The sequence below is a fragment of the Nematostella vectensis genome, chromosome 6 (assembly GCF_932526225.1).
Source record: "Nematostella vectensis chromosome 6, jaNemVect1.1, whole genome shotgun sequence".
Classification (NCBI taxonomy): Eukaryota; Metazoa; Cnidaria; class Anthozoa; order Actiniaria; family Edwardsiidae; genus Nematostella; species Nematostella vectensis.
In genome coordinates, this window is record NC_064039.1 from 14833017 (window position 1) to 14849397 (window position 16381).

General features: G+C 42.5%; 1 protein-coding gene, 1 long non-coding RNA gene and 1 pseudogene across 5 annotated transcripts; 1 reads left to right on the forward strand and 2 right to left on the reverse strand.

Moving 5' to 3' along the window:
• Nucleotides 1–288: 288 nt before the first annotated feature.
• LOC5515122 (actin-binding LIM protein 2) lies at nt 289–15517 on the reverse strand. 4 transcript variants are annotated; one of them, XM_001635214.3, is made up of 15 exons: nt 15358–15517; nt 15114–15212; nt 13098–13281; nt 12602–12717; nt 11755–11796; nt 11492–11618; nt 11016–11109; nt 10662–10749; nt 10370–10488; nt 4085–4142; nt 3987–4000; nt 3265–3357; nt 2704–2748; nt 2268–2342; nt 289–1523 (listed from the first exon to the last, which is right to left on the reverse strand). In XM_001635214.3, the coding sequence occupies exons 1-15, from the start codon at nt 15359–15361 to the stop codon at nt 1410–1412; spliced, it is 1272 nt and encodes a 423-aa protein (XP_001635264.3). In that variant the 5' UTR covers nt 15362–15517; the 3' UTR covers nt 289–1409. The 4 variants fall into 4 exon arrangements, with proteins under 4 accessions (XP_001635264.3, XP_048584794.1, XP_048584795.1 ...); XM_048728837.1 differs by lacking the exon at nt 11755–11796; XM_048728838.1 differs by lacking the exon at nt 3265–3357.
• Nucleotides 3326–3718, forward strand: LOC125567896. Its single transcript, XR_007311888.1, has 2 exons — nt 3326–3439; nt 3650–3718. It is a non-coding gene; the product is annotated as an uncharacterized LOC125567896 (long non-coding RNA).
• Nucleotides 5471–10124, reverse strand: LOC116619707 (annotated as a pseudogene).
• Nucleotides 15518–16381: the final 864 nt, after the last annotated feature.

Below are 16381 nucleotides of genomic sequence, written 5' to 3' on the forward strand. Positions count from 1 at the left end.
TTTTGCACCGAAAACGTGAGTGGACAGCGAATCACTAATTATATCAACCTCTTACTATATCAATCTCACAACTGTCTTTTTACCTGTACAAAAATAGTTTTATTCCAGCCGACCTAGGCTCAGAGATAAGCAATTTTACAGGAGGCTTATAATTTGTGACTGCAAGCGTTGCAGTGTTCTGATTATAATTGCAAATTTGAGCAGGGGTGGGAGGAGCTTTCCTTTCACACTAACTGCACTGGTAAGGTGCCTGAGGAAAAATGCATGCTAGCTTCAGCCAATGTCAAGCACGTTTTTAACATATATTTTATTATTAGAATACATTTGGAGTTATGATTAAAATACCTTACAGGCCCGTACCCAGGATTTTTCTTGGGAGGGGGTCCGAAATCTAATTTTTCCGGGGGGTGGGGGGGGGGGGGGGGGAGGGTTCTCTGATGAAAATCTGAACACCCCCGAAAAAACAAAAGAAAGGATTTTTTTAATGCCTTTGCCTATGCCTTTCCACGGGATGTTTATTGCCGGATTTGGCTAATACCAGACTGATCTAGCTTATGCTTTATAGTTCTGTCTCCTAATAGCACGTCTATTGAGAAGCGAAAGTGGACCTTCGGCCGTTGTGGGGGGTGCGTGCGCATCCCCTGCACCTCCCCTGGGTACGGGCCTGTCTTACTTGATTTCTAACTGCCCAGTGGGAGCATCAGTGCTACAAAACAACATATTGAACAAAGTTTCGGAGATTTGGGTGGTAACATAATAACTTGCAAACCGCAACATTGCTAGTGAGACGGAGATGTATGAGTAGTTTGCCAGTGTGACCCTTTTCTTGTGGAGATGAATCAACACGAGATTGGAGTTGTATGCTGTTAGCTTTTATAAAAACAGGGTGTTTTCGTTAAAAAATGTATTTTTTTGTCATATCCTTGTCTTGTGGTCAGTAGGGCGAGACTTTGCTGGCAATGCTGATTGATATGATTGCACGGGGCGTTAGTGCACGAACCATATGAAGATGTATATACTAGGAGAACATTGTGTTAGTCTATCAGTTACTGGCATAGTATTGCATAAGTTTCATATGGATTGTTACGCATGCTAGTTTAAAACCAAATGATAAATTGGAAGGGTTTCACCGTTCTGTATTCTTTCCGCCAAAAGTAAGATCGCGCTGTTGGGATCCAAAGACTGTCGCATAATATCGTAACCCGGAGGTTCCAACCCTAAGATGCTAAATTCAGACGAAAACACGACAAGCTTATCAGACTTAGAAAGAATAGTGAAACCCGAGAAAAACAGAACACTTAAACCCTTCCGATACTAATTCTACTTGAGACCTCTCTGATTCTTGAGGTGATATAGAAACCTTTAAAATCCGCAACTAACAGTTTGTAGTATTTCTGTGAATAGTTGAACTAGAAAAGATCAACGCTCTTCTTCATGTTATTTCGTTTCCATGTTGGCATGGCATAGAACTCAAACCGAGTCACCGAGAACACCTTCATGAATTCCTCGTCGGTCAAGTACGTCTGTAACACACATAAAATCAAAGTAGTATTAGTCATCGCCCTTGGAAGAGAGGGTAAGTACGTCTGTAACTTATACAACAACAAACTGATATTAGTCATCGCCCTTGGGGGAGAGGGTAAGTACGTCTGTAACACACACAACATCAAACTGATATTAGTCATCGCCCTTGGGGGAGAGGGTAAGTACGTCTGTAACTTATACAACAACAAACTGATATTAGTCATCGCCCTTGGGGGAGAGGGTAAGTACGTCTGTAACACACACAACATCAAACTGATATTAGCCATCGCCCTTGGGGGAGAGGGTAGGTACGACTGTAACTTATACAACATCAAACTGATATTAGTCATCGCCCTTGGGGGAGAGGGTAAGTACGTCTGTAACTTATACAACATCAAACTGATATAAGTCATCGCCCTTGGGGGAGAGGGTAGGTACGTCTGTAACTTATACAACAACAAACTGATATTAGCCATCGCCCTTGGGGAGGGGGGTCAAGTAGTGACGTCAACGATGAGAGGAGAGAGAATTCAATAGCGACACATGGAAATGCGTTTTGTCTAAAAAGAAGAAAATTGTCCTTAGTCTATTTCCATCTGTTTTTTTTTTTTTTTTGCTTTTTCAATTGCTACTAGTTTTCGATCTTGTTGCCCAAGCCGTCGTCGTCGTCCTTGCTTAAGGTCGCTATTGTATTATTAGTTTGAGAGCTGTTTCTAATGGGTGTGTCCTGTTGGGCCACCTACCTCTAGTTTAGTCTTATCCACGCCCTTGGGCGGTCTTGGGTTAGTAGTGACTAGCTCGTCGTAGGAGAAATATGCCTACAACCACAAACAGGGTTCATCAGACATACTTATTATTAAATTCATAAATGCAACTCTCTGTTAACGAAAACCCTCGGCAAAAGAGGTTAATGTTATTAAATCTGTCGGCTAATGAGAATATTTCCCAAGAGCGGACAAAATAAAATAGGATTTCCTTACATGAGTCGGCAAAGTATTTCAGAAGGTCTAAATTCAGGGTATTATTTAGGTTCACTTTCAAAATTTTACGGTCCATTCATTCAAGGGGTGGACTAAAGTAAGATTTAGTCGACAGGTGCAGAACAGAAAGGTAAGAAAGGTACAATTATCATTCTACTAGGTGGAAGTGTTTTGAGTGAAGTGGGACACGATTTCTTACCATTGGTGCCGGTGGCACTTCAGCGCTTGCATTCAAAGGAGCTTTCTGCGAGTTTTTAACATGTTAATAATCTAAAAACCTCAATAAAACCCACATTTTATAGTAGCATGGTCCACAAAATGGAAAAAGGCCACGGGTCTGCCACCCAAGTGCAGTGAAGGTGTGTACTGTGATCTTTATACACAAGAGGGGTGGCAAGTGAAGGTGTGTGCTGCGATCTTTATGCACAAGACGGGTGGCAAGTGAAGGTGTGTGCTGTGATCTTCATGCAGCAAGACGGGTGACAAGTGAAAGTGTGTGCTGTGATCTTTTTACAGCAAGACGGGTGACAAGTGAAGGTGTGTGCCGTGATCTTTATACAGCAAGACGGGTGGCAAGGGCCTTGAATAGAAAGTAAAAACCAGAGCAGAACTTGGTGCCAGATATGGTGCAATTGGTGTTTGAAAGGATGCGATGAATTATGTTTTTGCTCGTGATGTAATGATTTTATGTAGCGGCTAGGCACAAGAACTTGGTATGCGACAAAAAATGTGTGGCTCCTTGGTGAGTTAGAAGACATACATTTTCATCGCTGTAGCGGCGAATACGTGGCGCACTAGCTTTTTTTGGTTTAATACCCAAAGCGCCGTCTTCACCTCGGTACACAGCGCCGGCCTGGCAAGCAACAAAGACAGAGTGCAATAACAGAGTGATTCAGGATAGTGCAAGCAATAATGAAACCACATCAGTTGGGATGGTGCATGCGAGAATGGTACAACACAGGGAAGTCTTGGCAATGATCTATACGGCGCATGCGAGAATGGTGCAACATAGAAAAGAGTCTTGACAATGATCTATAAGGTGCATGCGAGAATGGTACAACATAGGAAAGAATATTGACAATGATTCATAAGGTGCATGCGAGAATGGTACAACACAGGAAAGAGTATTGACAATTATCTATAAGGTGCATGCGAGAATGGTACAACATAGGAAAGAGTATTGACAATTATCTATAAGGTGCATGCGATAATGGGCGAATATAACAGGCGAAACAATGCTCCCACTAGCAATACTTTCAGTGGAAGCCCTACAAAGCCCAGTGCAGACATAGGTATCCCCATAACTTAGAGACCAGCTAAAATGGCCCTGGATACTGTACAGTAATTAGCACACAAGATATTGCATACAGTAGACTTCTATTCATAATACACACAAAAAGTTTCAGGATGGTAAAGTATAGAGCCCTGGGGGATACCCTGGTGTTTGGCGAGTGACATGACATGACCCCATGGAGTGTATACCTTGACTGGATTGTCTGAGGAAAGATGGAAATGATAAGTTCAGTAAAAATTTGATGCATACTCTATGCATATAACGTTTGTAAATGCATATCACTTACAGTTTCGCAGGGCTGATGCAGTATCGTGGTAAGAATGTGGACGAGCTGGCTTGGAGTCCTAAAAGGAACAGGAATTATATCATAAGAAATATCATTCATGACAAGTACAATAATCACCATCACCTGCATCATCATCATTAATATAGTCTTCACAATAACTAGCATCTTTACCAGCTTGATTATCACTACCAGTGCCATCATACTCATCATCATCATCGCTAGCATTATCATGAATGTGAAACCAAAGGCCAACATCACAATCACCATCATCATCACCATGACCACCATTACCATGATCATCAACACAATGATCATCAACACCACGACTTACAACACCATGACAATCATCACCTTAACCATCAACACCATGACCATCAACACCATGACCATCAACACCATGACCATCATCACCATGACCATCAGCACCATGACCATCATCACATGACCATCATCACCATGACCATCATCACATGACCACCATCACATGACCACCATCACATGACCATCATCACCATGACCATCATCACATGACCATCATCACCATGACCATCATCACCATGACCATCATCACCATGACCATTGTACGGAACTTGCCTATACACTAAAATCCCAGGTTTCGGTTGATATTTATTCTTCTCTTTAAAATCTCTTTCTGTATAGAGTTTGTAGAATAAGTCCCGTATTATTTACATCGTTGACTTTCCTCTATTACAACGTAGTCTTCATGCTGTGTTGTCATCGAGTTCACTCGTCATCTTCGAGTAGGACGCGGACTTTTTCGCGCGCATCTCGTGCTGCTCCTCGAGTCGGCCTCACGATTATCTCCGATGCTGCAGGTCGCGCACGCTCTGGTATCTGCTTGCTCGCAGCTCTAATTTCTAGAGAGCAGACGAGAGTTAGTGGCCTTTGAATGATATGGCCCTTGTGAAGCAGAGACACGCCCCGCACAATTCCTTCTCTGCCGCGCACGTGATCAACTACTTTTCCTTTCGTCCACTTGCCTTGGTTTTTGCTTTCTCCAACTAGAAGAACGACTTCTCCTATGTCAGGAGTGATGTTGCCTCCCCTCTTGACGCGGTGACTCTCCATCAAGCTGTGGATGTACTCTAGTCTCCAACGCTGCCAAACTTGCTCTCGTTTCATCATTAGTCGCGCATGCAGTTTGCCGACTACGTTTTCATCAACCTCTATATCTTCAAGAATGTGAGAATCCTGCCCCCACATGATGATGTTTGGGGTGAGGACGTGGTCTTCTCCGATGTCACTTTCTACGTATGTGAGTGGTCGATTATTTAGATGTCGCTCGATGTCGACGACAACTTCCTCCATCTGTTCGTAATGCAGACTCAACCTCCCCATAGTCTTGTAGAGGGTCTTCTTTATCTCTCGAATTAGCCGCTCATACATCCCTCCCCACCATGGCGATCTCGACAAATTGAATTGCCACCTTATACCTTGCTTTGCGAGATAATCTTGCAATACTTCATTTTTCCGAATCTTCTTAATCCAAGTCGCTGTTGCCTTGAATACTGACGCGTTGTCTGATATGATGCGCACAGGCCTGGTGCGGCGGGTGATGAATGCGTTCAACTTTCTCTGAAACTCCTCCGCTGTTTGAGATATCGTCACTTCAAGATGTACTGCTCTAGACGTCGCGCACGTGAATATGATGATATGCACTTCCCCTTTCCGTTTTTAGCTAGTTTGTAATCAGGCAGTCCAGCGACGTCTACTCCAACTGTCTCAAATGGTCTCCCACCTTCTACGAAGAAACTCGGTAAATCAGCCGTTGGGCTCGGACCGTAAGGCTTGGCTCTGAACACTTTACACAGATTGCATTCATTAATCACCTTTTTCACTCTTGACCTCAGTTTTGGAATCCACCATTTCTCTCTAATCTCGGACATCGTGTTTGCAACGCCAAGATGACTTACTTGATGGTGAACGTGTTGAACGAGTTTGTCTACGAATGCTCTGTCATCCACGTAGATTGGCTCATAACCGGAGATTCTCCCTTTGCACTTCAAGACTCCACTCTGCTCGTCCTTTACAACTTCCCATCCAGGGCTTTGTAGGTCTGGCTGTACGTATTTCTGGACTCTCTTCACCCAGCAAACCTCTGCTTGTGCGATGTCATCCGTTGTTAGCGTTTGTTCTCTTTTCTCATTTTCGCAAGGGCGTTGGCCTTAAATTGCTGGGCCCATGCAGTTACACGCAGTGTCTTCCAGTAATCGGGTTCTCGTTTCAAAACTAACAGGCTTGTGATTTCAGCAATTTTCCTTACTCTATTTGACACGAAGATCTTCCACTGTCTTCCTGGGTTGCAAATCCAGTAGAGCGCCACTAGGCTGTCCATCCAAGCTGTAACGGAAGTAATCGGCCATCGTTTGAGCGCAGCACACACGTTCTTGACCATATTTGCCGCCATGTGACCACTCACTAACTCAAGACGGGGAATCGAGGTGTTGCGCTTGGATATTCTCGATTTAGATGTAAGCAGCCCCTTTACTACTCCCGTGGTGTCCTCGACAATTGCTATCAACACAGCTGAACACGCTACGTTGCTGGCATCGGCGAAGACATGTAGATGAATTGTTTTCACTCTCCGAAGGTCCCTCACGAGGCTTCTTGGGATCTTGACGTTTCGTAGTTGGCCTGTCCACTTAAACCAGGCTTTCTTGGTACTTTCACTGACTTCGTCGTTCCAGCCCCTTTTTTCTTTGCACGCGTCGCGGTAAATCCGCTTGCCTTCAACAGTTGTCGGCGAAATAATTCCTAAGGGATCGTAGACTCCACTAAGCTTGCTCAGTATGGCGCGTTTTGTCACGGGATCCTTCTCTTGTGCACTTACATCGGCCTGTATCTCAAGGATATCTTCCCGCTTATCCCAGACGTGTCCGAGTATCTTGCTGGGGTTTGGTTCAGTGTCCAACTCTTGCAAATCTGACTCCCACTTGTGTGCGGGGAACTTAGCTGACTCAAATATTCTAGTCGCCTCTTCTCTGAACTCTTTTAATTCGTCTACGTCATTTCCCGTCTGCATCAAGTTATCGACGTATGTGTTCTCCCGGAGTGCATTGACTGTGTTCGTTAGCTCGGTGGGTTGGCGGTCAAGATGATGGTGAATGGTGGCTCCTAACATGAATGGACTCGCTTCTACGCCGAAGGGTACACGGGCGAACCGGAAGTGTTGCTCTTTGTCGTTTATGTTGAAGAGGAACCTGAAGGCGTCCCTATCTTCTTCCTTAATCGCAATCTGTAAGAATGCTTTCTCCAGGTCACCGAGGATCAGGCCATGCCCCATGTGGGGCCATGCGCGCTCGTATCATGATGTCCCACATTAGTGGTTGAAGAGATGGACCGGTATGCATGCATATATTGACACTATTAGCTAGTAGGTGTGGCTTGCAGCTGGCGTCGAATACCATTCGTACCTTTGTCGTTCGGGCGTTGGCTCTAACAACTGGCTTGTGTGGCATATAGAAGATTCGGTCACCACGCGATTTGTCTATAACGGTCTCGATTATTCCCTCGTGTAGCTGGTCGCGGACAATCTTCTCATAGGCTTCCCGTAGTTCCACGTCATTTCTCAGCTTCCTTTCAACATTTCGTAAACGCTTCCTACTAGGCTCTTCATTCGTGTTCTCCAGCTTAGCTCCAGGCACCCACGGCACGCTTACTTCGTACCTTCCGTCATCTGTTCTTGAGATGTTTTCGCGGAACTCGCTGTACACGTCTGATTGGTCAGTTTCGCCCCTGTCTTCGATGCCGAGCACATCTAGAGCGTATTATAGCCTCTCATAGTCGTTTGTTTCGCGCACAAACATACACCTTCCATCGGTGTACTTCTTCCCTCCGTGGACTACCCAGCCAAACGTCGTTCCCTCTACCACTGGATCGTCTGGCTGACCCTTGATTATCTGCTCGGTTCGTATTTTACAGTAAAATGCATCTGATAAAATCCCGTGGATCGGGTACTCTTCACTTGCGGTTCGGTAGAACGATTTGTCTCTCATGTGGGCATGTTTGGCCTTTAGCTCTGCTATGATCGGCCTCTTGATGGTGGTAAAATCGGCCATTTGACTTCCAGTGACTTCTAGATTTTCGCGGGCAATTCCGTCGACGGAATTCATTTCAAATACGGGCATCGATTGCTGTCACTATGTGGCGTGACTCGTGTCGTACAGATATAAGATTTAGCTTTCTGATCACCTCCCTCGAAACAAAGTTTCTCCCAGACCCCGTATCAAGATACGCCCAAAATGTCTGTCCTTTTATTACCACTGGGATAATCGCTTTTTCGTCACTCGTTGGCGTGAAGCCACTTAACATTGCGTTGTGTTGTTTATCATTGCACAGGCTTGTGTGGTACCTAGCCTTACACTTATAACAGCCCCTCCCATTACATTTGTTCTCTCTATGTCCAGTTCGACCGCAATTGAAACATAGGCGATTCTCTGAGAAGAACTTGCGGCGTTTCTCGCGTGTATCATAGACCGGACAGAGGTCCCCCCAATGAGCTTCTTGACACCAAAATATGCACCGTCCCTTAGGGGTTTGGGGCGGTACGCCCTTTTGATTAAAATAATGTCGCTCGTTTCTCTTATCTCCCGGTTCCCTTTCACTTTCTTCAGCTGGTTTATTCCTTTTTAGCCACTTCTGTAGGGCTTTGATGACATCTCCCATTTCCAATGACTCCCACCCTTCGTCGGTTCGTACCAGGTGTGCTCGGATTTTTTGCAACTTATTGAGGGTGGACAGGGAAAGACCCCGAAGCATATTCCCTTCCCCTAGGGTTTCCAATGCGTCATGACTTTTGCTTAGTGTTTCGTAAAATTCGCGTACCTTTGCATGTCCCCCACTCTTAAGTAGGTTGGGTAGGTTTAATACTTGGTCGACGTGTGCGGCCACAACGGTTTTCGTTTGCCCGTATTCCTCCCTCAGACGCTCCATGCTATTTTGTAACCCACTTCTCCTGGTTTGAGATTTGAAAGGTGATCGTGCACCTTATGCTCAACAAGCTCTAATAAATAGCCAAACTTCTCCTCAGCTGAGATCTTTTTATTGTCAAGTTGGGAAATAAACATATTTTCGAATCTTATCCAGTCTTCAGCGGTGCCTTTGAAAGGTGTTATTTTTAACTCGGGCAATTTCGAACCACTGGCCTTTGCGGCGCTTTCTATTTCTAGCTTCTTTTCTGCAACTCTAATTTCCGCTTGGAGCCTCTCCTCCCATAGCTCTTTCTCACGCTGCTGGACTTCTCTATGTAATCTTTCTTCCTGCTCGAATTTCAACTTATATTTCTCGGCCTCAGCCATCTGGATTTCTCTCTTGTTTTCCTCCTCTATGCGCCTTACCATCCTGTCTCTGTTGTCTAATAGCATGGAATATCTATCCTTTGTATCTTTCTTCCATTGCCTTATAGCTCGCACGGTATATTTCCCAAGATCTAATTTTAGTTCTTGTAATTCGAGAATCAAGCTGTTTAATCGCGCATTAATTTGGCTTGTACGCTCTTTAGTCATTTTCATCTCTTCAAAATCACATGAATTTATCAATTCATCAGTGTCTTCTAAATAGAATGTCAATTTCTCGATTTTTTTGTCGATCTTATAGTTAAGTTCGAGTTCTGGGTCTGTATCGACACTTTCTCTCGGTTCCGGATCACCCATGTTTGAGTTATCCCGAAGGAATGTTGTTTGTCTCTTGGTTCGTATCCTACTTTTTCTCTTAATACTGGTCACGGCACCACTAATGTACGGAACTTGCCTATACACTAAAATCTCAGGTTTCGATTGATATTTATTCTTCTGTAATCAAGTAGTAAAAGTATAAAAAGTGTTCACTTATCTCTCTTTCCTCGCTTGTCTCGTCTCGTGGTCTTCACGCGTTTTTCTCTCTCTCCTCTCACACACCCCCTCTCATATTACAATCATGGAATCAAATGACTATTTACAATTTGTCACACAATGGCACCAAATCAGTTCCGGTCACCATCATCACCATAACCATCATCACCATGACCATCATCACCATGACCATCATCACCATGACCATCATCACCATGACAATCATCACCATGACCATCATCACCATGACCATCATCACCATGACCATCATCACATGACCATCATCACCATGACCATCATCACCATGACAATCATCACCATGACATTCATCACCATGACAATCATCACCATGACCATCAACACCATGAACATCAACACCATGATTTTCAGCATGATTATTAGTGGCAGTTCAATGCATTACTTCCAGTCACATCACCTTCCAGTCACGGCTGGCAGCAGTTCGCTGTGGTGGCTGAGGAGCGGCAGCTTGCTCTAGTCGCATCTTCTCCTCCAAGGCAGCCTCATCGCTGCATTTTGGGTGCCAGATCTCATTACCTGAAAACCAGGAGAAGAGTGAATTATATAAAACTGCTATTTTATTATAAAAATTATATAAAATTTTTAAATTATAGATTAAGACCCGCATGCACAGAAAAGACTGGAACTAGTAGTGGGACTGGAAAAGCTTGAGGACCTTTTGTGAACATGACACAAAAGAAATGGTGTACCTTGTAAAAACATCTCCTCTCCTTCACCAAAGATATTGTTACATCTGGCACAGCGCGAGCACTTCGGGTGATAGTGCTTGTTCCCTGCCTAAAAAGTGTTTTCACACATGTGACAGACAGTATTATTATTCCCTGTGAATTTCACTGGCTTCAAATGGGTAAGTACCAGTTAAACAATCAATTTACAAATATTTAAGCGTATGAGCTAGCTGGCCCAAAACTCCAGCCAACCAACAGGAAAATTCTTAGGCACGCCCTAACAACAGCAAGTGCATACAATTTAAATACTGTACATTACGGTATTTCAAAATTCCTACTTTTCTCAAAACCTCCTGCTGTATAGTAGTGGCATACCTGCAGAACTTTTCCTGTGATGTAGCCATTGCAGGCTGCACAAGTCACACCAAACAGTTCCTGGTAGTCCTTCTCACAGTATGGCTTGCCATCCCTGATTAAAACAAGAGTAAGTTATACCATTTGGACAATGGTCGAAGCCTGACACTCTATCTACTGTTCTTGTTGGTCTGTCTGAAAGTACTGTATGCTATCACGGAATCAACTATTTACAGAAAATTAAAAATATCACAGTCCAAGGCGTGTTTTAATGACTATCCCCCAATGTTTGACTGTAGCATGTTAAAAAAATAAATTTAAAAAATGATAGGAAATAGAAAAATAAACAAATGTAAAAAGTATACATACATATTACAGTATATTCATTAATTAACAAATCTGTTGTATATGTAGGTGTATGTATATGAAAAGGTTTTATAAATACTATAAAAAAAATGTGTTGGTATTATTCCAGTTAATAGATTAACACTACTCACATGCCCATGTACTCCAGAGAGAGCAGACAGTGGCACTTAGTGCAAGAGAAGCACCACAGATGCCACTGCTTCTCCAGAGCCAGCAGCGCCTGGCTACCCTTGATAGCCTCACCACACCCAGCACAGGCTGCAAGCAAACAACTATTAGTACCAACACAATAATAAAGCTGCAATAAATAGATGCTGGTCGAAGCTGTTCTGCTCGTCCATGGGTTATGGTGGTTAGTAAACATAGTATGGCTCCGTAAGGAATTATCACTTGCCTACATTTGCCATGCCATTGGTACGAGGCAACACCATACCCGCTGGAAAACAAGGTTTGGGAGGTGAAGGGGATTACAATGGATGAAAGTCAGTTAGGTACCTAACCTTATAAATTCACAAACAGCAAACTTCAGGCCCTTAGCCAGGGGGTCGACTGGAAGGTCGATCTCATGAAGGAATATTAAGTACCACTGCAAGCTAGGGCAAGCTACCTAGCAAAAATGGTCCGCTAGATGGGTAGACAAGCCACCCCCACTCAAAACCCGTGCAACAGGCCTGAGCTTTACCTGCTGCAATATCATGAGATCATGAGATAATGCACACTTAAGGTCTACTCCTAAAGACCTTAAAAGTAGCAATTATAAAAGTAGACATTAAAAGTACACTAAGATCTCAGGAATCTGAAAATGATATCCATGAGTGATGAGTTTATTAATGCTGATTTAAGGCAAATAGAAAGAAATCTCAAAAAAGAAGAACAGTGTTGACAAATAAAAGTCAGATAATTACACTTGAAGTTGTATAATGATTATTAAACAGTTCTTTAAGAAAGTGTTAGGATACTAATATTTCATGGCATCAGGGCCACATCAGGGCCATAGCAGGGGATGCATGTGCCCCCATCCCAATATTTTCAAAAACTAATGTATAAGGAAATGACCAGTAGGGGTGTAGCTGTGCCTCCTAATATTTTCTTAATGTTTCTGTATTGTGTCCCCCTAATCTTACATGACCTGCTAGGGCTCTGGAAATGAAATTTCATTCAATTTAACCTGTCCCCTATCCTTCCAGATGCACTGCCCCTCTTATAAATCACTTTACCCTGATTCCTATTTGATTACTTACTGTGGAGGTATGGAGAAGACACCTTGGTTGTTGGAGCCTTAGGGGCATTGTTGCATGTTTGGCACAGATAGTCTGTCCCAGTGAAGATAATCTTTTCACTAGGAGGAAATGGCTGCCTGTGGAGAAATAGGGTATTAGGACATTGTTTGAAATATCCTACTGATTTATTCCATGTAAACAAATCAAATTATTCTTATAGATATCTTTTATTTTGATCAAACTAGAACAGGATACAATAGTTTGGTTTACATTGATTATGGAGAGAAATCAGGGGGTTAGAAATGGTAAAGCAAAATTAGAGGGGGTAAACGAGATGGGAAAAATCAGAAGAATAAGAAATAAAAAAATACAAATTGGACATTAATTTGGAACTGGGAAAAGCTAAAACCAGAAAACTGCACCAAATTGATTAAGTCCATGAAAACATGAAGCCCCAGGACACCCCTTCCCCCCCATGTTCTTGGCCAATCAGAATGCCTCTCATCATCTACTGTACCTGCAGCAGTTGCAAGCAAAGCATGCCTCGTGGAAGTTCTTCCCGTGGATGGAAATAATCTCCCCTTCAAGGTACAGCTGGCAGGAGTCACACTTTTTGCCATACTGGTTCTGGTAGTCATCCTTGCAGTAATACTGCTCCCCCATGACATAGAATGGCTTGGATCTCAAACCTTGTCCACACACTAAGACAAACAGCATATTGTTAACCATTGGAACTATAGTATACTGGGACCTAGATAAAACAATATGGAAAAACAAAAATTGTTTTTTAAAGAAATGAAACTAATCAATATCATTTTACTAGTGTTAAAATGTTTATTATTTATGTTGATATTGTCATACATTCATACACACATACCTACAAAAATTTTATTTTGACTCAAATTTTCTATAGGTACAATTTCTCTCTATAGCTAATCTTAGAGTCGTTATGTTGAGGATTCACTTTATAATCTGATCAATTGCAGTTCTCAATCATGAACAATGTACTAAAAGGCATGTTTACTAGTGTTACAATTTGAAATGTTGATTAATCATATATTATTTTCATATCAATGTTCATCAATAAATGTCACACTTATTGCACAGGCTACGGAAGATATAAACAGATAAATATATTCGATTTGCCTTACTGCTTTGCAACATATAATTCTAATAAAGTGAGCTGATGAGTCACCAGGCAATCTTAATAATCACGGACGCCTTAGTCACAGGCTGCCAACTGGGAACAATGGCCAACACTGTGCCATTTAATTGATATTAGCCCAAATACTAGCCAATCATAAAGCATGGAAGCCGATTAACGGTCACTAAAGAATGTCCATAAAATGTTTATGTATATTTTCATTATTTTACATTTAAACAAAGTATTTAGCCAGGCTTGAATCAATGATATCTTGCAATCCATTTGGGCTATAAATATCATATTACTCTTTAACACTTTAGAGTGGGTATTCAATTACTAAGTGTTATTTAAAGTACCTACGTATGTCGTGAAACCGCGCCAATAAACAAGGTAAAACAGTGAACATTTGTGAAAACAATTAGCACAAACATGGCTTTTCGTACTACTCAAAGTGTCCCAGAATGGTTTATCAAAAGAGGCAAAACTTTAAAACATCACAAGTTAGTATATTTGGAATAAAATCGAAGAACATGATAAAATTAATAAGGAAAAACAATGCTATCATTTACTAGTACGATGTTATCGAATTACAAGTCAAATCAGAGGGTTGGTAGGAGAACAAATGGTTAAGATAATCAAAACAGGAAAGGGCAAAAAGCTAGATACACTTCAAAATACTAGACATGCTTCAAGTATTTTAGCCCGAACGGAGCGCATGGCATCACACGCTCCACTGCGGAGAATTTGAAATATCTCAACAATGACATGCAAGCCAAGAAAGACGCGATTTGGATAAACACGCAAAAACAGGAAACTGGTTATATTTAGAAGCCATATAGTATCTTGAGTCTGAAAACATTACACTTATAAATGAGCTGAGAGTTTAATAAAGTCAAATAAAAGTATAATGATTTTACAAATGACAAATTGTATCAGACTTCTAATCGGAACGGTCTTAATTTACACTTGATTGAACAACGCCAAACAGGGAGGTTTGAAATTTGAGGATTGTAGAGCTATAAAACTCTTATGCGTCGAAAAAAAATACTAACAGCTTGCAAGTAAAAAAATAAACTCTAGGCTTGTGATAAATAGGATATTACTGTAAAAAAATAGCTTATTTTATTAAGTTAAAAGCTCTCCTCTTGACACGATTGTGTGACTAGAAGCATGTTTGCTAAGCTTTGTTCGGTTGACAGCAGTCGAGTCATGTTTGAAGTTACATAAATTCTACCCGCTATGCAAGAACTTTTGTACTCATTCAACAAAATAAAAAAATGATGAGCTACCTGTTAAAACGGCCATTTTTTCAAGCCTAAGTGGCGGAATAGAAGCGCATAGCGCCGGCGAAGAAGCAAAGAGATTCTCGATAAGGATTATTTAGCTTACCGGAGCAACACAAGCAATTCTCGTGGTAATAGGCATTTTCATGCAGCAAAGCCTCCCCAGAACATGGCTTGGTACATTTTCTACACAACACCTCTGCAACTAAATAATAAAACCGTTAATTATAACAGTTACCGCACACCAAAAAAACACAATCGACTGCGATATTCGCGCCTTCAGTGAGCGCCCACGAAAAAAAAAAAACATTCTTGAATGAAATGCAAAAAAACAATTAAGAGTATCTTACTCATGGTATACGTCAGTGGGGTACAGCTAGTGTAGATTGCGGTCCTTCAGTCCGAAAGCGGAAAGCAAACAGGTCACAATGGCAAGGCTTTGTTTTTGTTTGTCTGTCTTCTCGTGTCGAGACCCCGATAAACGCTCAGGGTATGTACTCCATGGCTGAACGCTATGGATGTACCCTAATATATACTTTACATAAGCCATTTGCCCTCGCCTTCATCAGCTATCATATGCTCTTACTTCCCCTAAGACTTCATCTGGCGACATCAACCCTCATCTACTATCATCAACCAACATCAACCCTAATCAGCCCTCAACTACCCCACCAGCCCTCATCCACCATCACCAACCTACTTCAGCCCTCATATTCCCTCATCGGCCATCATCAGCCCTCATAGGCTCTCATCTACCCTCATCAGCCCTCATCTACCCTCATTATGCTCACAGAACTCACCTTTGCTAACAAAATTCTTCCATCTTGAAGTAGGTGGGCTCACCAGGAAGAAGAAGTTCAGCCCTCATTAGCCCTTATCAACTCTAATCAACTGGGCTGGATGAGTGTTGATGAGGGTAGATGACGTGGACGAGGGTTAATGAAGGATGATGATGGTTAATGGTGGCAGATTAGGGTCGATGATGGAAGAGGAGGGCTGATGTAGGCGGATAAGGGCTGATGAGGGTTGATGAAGGAAGATGAGGTCTGATGAGGGTTGATGATGGATGGTGATGGTGGATGATGGCAGAGAAGGGTAGATGACAGCTGTTGAGGGTAGATGATGGCTTGTGATGGTGGATGAGGGCTGAATAATGGCTTATTTTAAAATAACAGTTTAGGGAGCATCGATGGAAACATAGAGTACACTCCTGGTCAGCCCGCACGCGATAAGGACGCTACCCAGCCTGCACCACGCGCGAAGCCAAAACATTAGCCACCGGGCATGCTGGTAGAGCCGTTAGCCCGCGTGAATTATTTGCATTGCCACCAAAAATAAAACCACCGGCACCAGCTTATCCCAGCATCCCCGAAC

Bases quoted from the DNA above. Each gene is read 5' to 3' on its own strand.
- LOC5515122 (XM_001635214.3), bottom strand. The intron at 11,619-11,754 runs GCAAGTGATAAT...GTTTGCTTGCAG, and splicing joins CAATGGCATGGCAAATGTAG to CCTGTGCTGGGTGTGGTGAG. The intron at 4,143-10,369 runs GTGATGTGACTG...TGTTCCTTTTAG, and splicing joins CTGCCAGCCGTGACTGGAAG to GACTCCAAGCCAGCTCGTCC.